We start from the raw sequence: 3,226 nt of genomic DNA on the forward strand, positions 1-3,226 counted from the left end.
CGAACTGGGGACTGCATTGTTAGGTCCAGCCTGTGCTTGGATGGGGAGGGGGTGTTTTTGTTTTTTCAATCAATTTTATAGTGTATGAGCTGCAAGACTGATGACACCTAAATCACAAAGAGGAACTGAAATGTATTTGGAACCATCTCCTGTACAGGAGTGTAACAGTAAAGCCACGTTCGTGTGTGCAGCAGCGCTCCTTGGTGGCCGCTCTCTTTCAAGCAGTTGCAGGAGCGTGCATGTCCGTAACACCCCAAAGCTGCACCGCTTCCAGCACACACCTGAGTACACGAGTGCGTTGACTTCACGGATAGACCTGACTCTCACCTTCCGAGAGGCTGAAGTTGGGTACTGGTTTGTATTGTCGCACTACCTGAGGAAGGGTCCCGCGGCACTGAGCGCCGTACCGACGTCCCAGATAACGATGTATGGGCTCTGCCCGGTGCCCTGCCAAGGATTCTGTGTGGGCGGGGGCTACCTCAGGGTGAAGGAGAGGGCTGCGTGGCCACAATTCCATAGCAGAGCAGGAGCATTCCTTACACCAGCTAATGCAGGCCAGGGCGGGTGGGGACCAGGTCCTCCTCTGCTTCACATCATGGGAGACAGTGACATTGGCTTTCCTCTCCAGTGTGAGGTTATCGTCTGCTGAATCTTCACATCACCTGTGAGGGCTGTGAAAGGATGCAGATGTGTATCAGATAGGTAGTCCTGGAAGAGGGAGAGCATTAGGTGACCAAGAAGTGAGTAGAGAGAAAACTGAAGTCTCTTGTATTGAGAGCGCTGGGTTACAGCTATTGTGGCTTTTGCTGCCCCATTTCTGGGCGTGTGACTGGCCCTGGCCTCACTCTGCCCCTTGCTTGTCTGTAGGGGTACTTTTTTTAAGCACAAGACAAAGTGTTTGGCATTCCGCGTGTAGCCGCATTCCCCTTTCCCCTTAGAGCAGAGCCTAGAGTCAAGCGCGGGGGTTGTGACCAAGTGTGGAGCTGGCACAGGAGGGATTTGGTCCTGTAAAAGCCAGTGGCAATGGTGGCCCCTCCTGGCTAGTCCCACAACTGCCCGTAAACTGGGGTAAATTTGAGGAGCTGGGGTGATGGGTATCATCCTGGTGTGCAGATGTAAACGGAGACCTGCTGGCAAGGTTCTTGGCCCAGGCCAAGGGATATGTGTGGGTTGGCCTCCGTTTCCTGTAGGGTCAGATGGTGCTGCGCTTCACGTGGTCTGTTACAGCCTCCTCTGTGGGTGTACTCACACGTTCCTCTGCATTACTCTTCTCTCCTCCAGGCTTATGCAATGATGCTGTCCCTGTCTGAGAACGCTCCCCTCCACACGTCCTCCCAGAACTCTCTGGGTGCTTGGTTGGACATGGCAGGAGCAGCTTCAGAGTCGGGGACCTTTAACCCCATCAACCACCTCTGAGAGGTCAACAAGGCACTGGCCAGAGTCCCAGTGAGGCGGCGGTGGTGCTGCAGTTACCCTAGCAAAAACCCCAGCAAGCAGAAGACGGATGAGAAGGCCTCAGGGAGCCGTCTGGACCTTTGGCTGAGAAGGAAACCTGTCCCATCCGCCCTACAAGTCCTGCATTTTTACCTACCCACAGTTTTCATTTCTAATTTATCAGAGTGGACCTCCCCAAAACTGGATAACGCTGATGAGGATCTCGCAGTCTGCAGGAACAGCATGAGCGCGACACGAATTGCAGCAGTGCAATCAAACCTTGGCCCCTCCAACCCTGCAAAGCAGTGTCACTGAGCCAGCACCGCCTGCGTGAACAGCAAAGCCTGACCCGCTCGGCAGCAATTCCTTCCAGTTCAGCGGAAGAGTGGAGTCATAAGGAGAGAGCCAGGTGTGACCCGTCCCTGGTGCACTCCTGACGCGGTCGCTGGAGTTACACCAGAGAAGAGTAAATACAACCCATTTAATTGGTCCCCCAAAGCATTTGAAGTTCTGTGCTCCCACAGAAATACCGTCCTGGCCTTTGTTCCCAACAAAACACAGCGGCACAGTGCAGAGCTGGCTCGGGTGAGGCCACGCTGCCTGCAGCCGCGATACGCCGTGTGCCGTGTCCCGGCAGAGGAATCTTCAGCCTGGAGCGCTGCCGAGGTTGGGTTATCGATGGATCATGCACATGAAAGGTTCACAGTCATTGCTGGCCCCGAGTGCCCTTCTCTCTCTGCCGGCTCTGCGAGGTTAAAAGCGCTTCCCCCTTTGCTAGTGCCTGGGAGCCCCAGCTGCTGCTTGGAGCTGAAGCAACCACAGTGTTTCAGCAGAAGCCGTGCTCCGCAGGTCTGCAGGTGAGGGGACGGTGGCTCTGCCCCATGCCCGAGCCACTGGAAGTGCTTGGGCTTTCCCGGGCAGGGAGGTCCTGGGGCGAGCCCGTGCCTGGAGAGGTGTAGCTGGGTGTGAGATGGCGTGTGTGGGAGTGAGAAGGGAGATTTGGCCACGTTTTCTGATTTACCTCCCAGGGTTTTTGGAGTGCCATCCTGGCAGTGTTGACAGGATCTGGGAGTTGCAGCGGAAGGTTCTGTCTCGTGCCGTGTGTTGGTGTGCTGGATGGTTGCTTATGCATCGCATGCTGCTGTTGGGCCCATAATTGAAGTCGAAAGATTAAAATTCCCTTGTTTCAGCAGCCTCGGGGGTACAGCCCTCTATCCAAGCTAAGAATTGAATCGTCTCTCTGACTCTAAAATTGCTCGCAGACATTTTATGAGTGATTTAAATCACTTTGAAGTCTCAACTTCCTTACTGATACAAAGCAGCCTCCCGAAGTACTGCGATGTTTGCGCTGTCCTGCGTTGCAGTTCTAGTCTGCTGCTGGAGCGGTGATTGTGCCGGTGAAGGTGCATTACAGAATAGCCAGGGAAGCGACTGCCCCTTGTGAGGAATATCATTCCAGCGTGCTGAGACAGGAAACAGCTGCTCCCGCAAAGCGGAGCTTCTGTTAGGAACGAGTCCCTTGCAATTCGCTCGCTGCACCCAGGAGCACACATAAAGCTGTTTTTAGGTAGCCAGGAGCCAGCCTGGCCACGGAGGAAAGAACCCAGGGGAGCTTTGGTACAGCGGAACAGCAGGTACATCAGCAGCATCAGCGTATTTTCCAAGAAAATATATCCTTCTTTTTTGGTTTTCCACAACACCCTGTGAAATTGCCCGAGGCTCAGAGACCAGCAGCTGGTGTCACCCGAACTGCTTCATGTATTTGCACAAAGCTCTGGGGTCAAGGGAGCCC

At 54.4% G+C, this 3,226-nt stretch overlaps 1 protein-coding gene across 1 annotated transcript in view; it reads left to right on the forward strand.

Moving 5' to 3' along the window:
- Positions 1-1,416, forward strand: part of PRDM16 (PR domain containing 16) — a 35,996-nt gene extending 34,580 nt beyond the window's left edge. The window contains exon 13 of the mRNA XM_010142108.1: positions 1,282-1,416. Within this exon, the coding sequence (XP_010140410.1) occupies positions 1,282-1,416 (135 nt within the window). The remainder of the gene's footprint in view (positions 1-1,281) is intronic.
- The last annotated feature ends 1,810 nt before the right edge of the window (positions 1,417-3,226 follow it).

The sequence above is a fragment of the Buceros rhinoceros genome, unplaced genomic scaffold, assembly GCF_000710305.1.
Source record: "Buceros rhinoceros silvestris isolate BGI_N320 unplaced genomic scaffold, ASM71030v1 scaffold31638, whole genome shotgun sequence".
NCBI lineage: Eukaryota > Metazoa > Chordata > Aves > Bucerotiformes > Bucerotidae > Buceros > Buceros rhinoceros.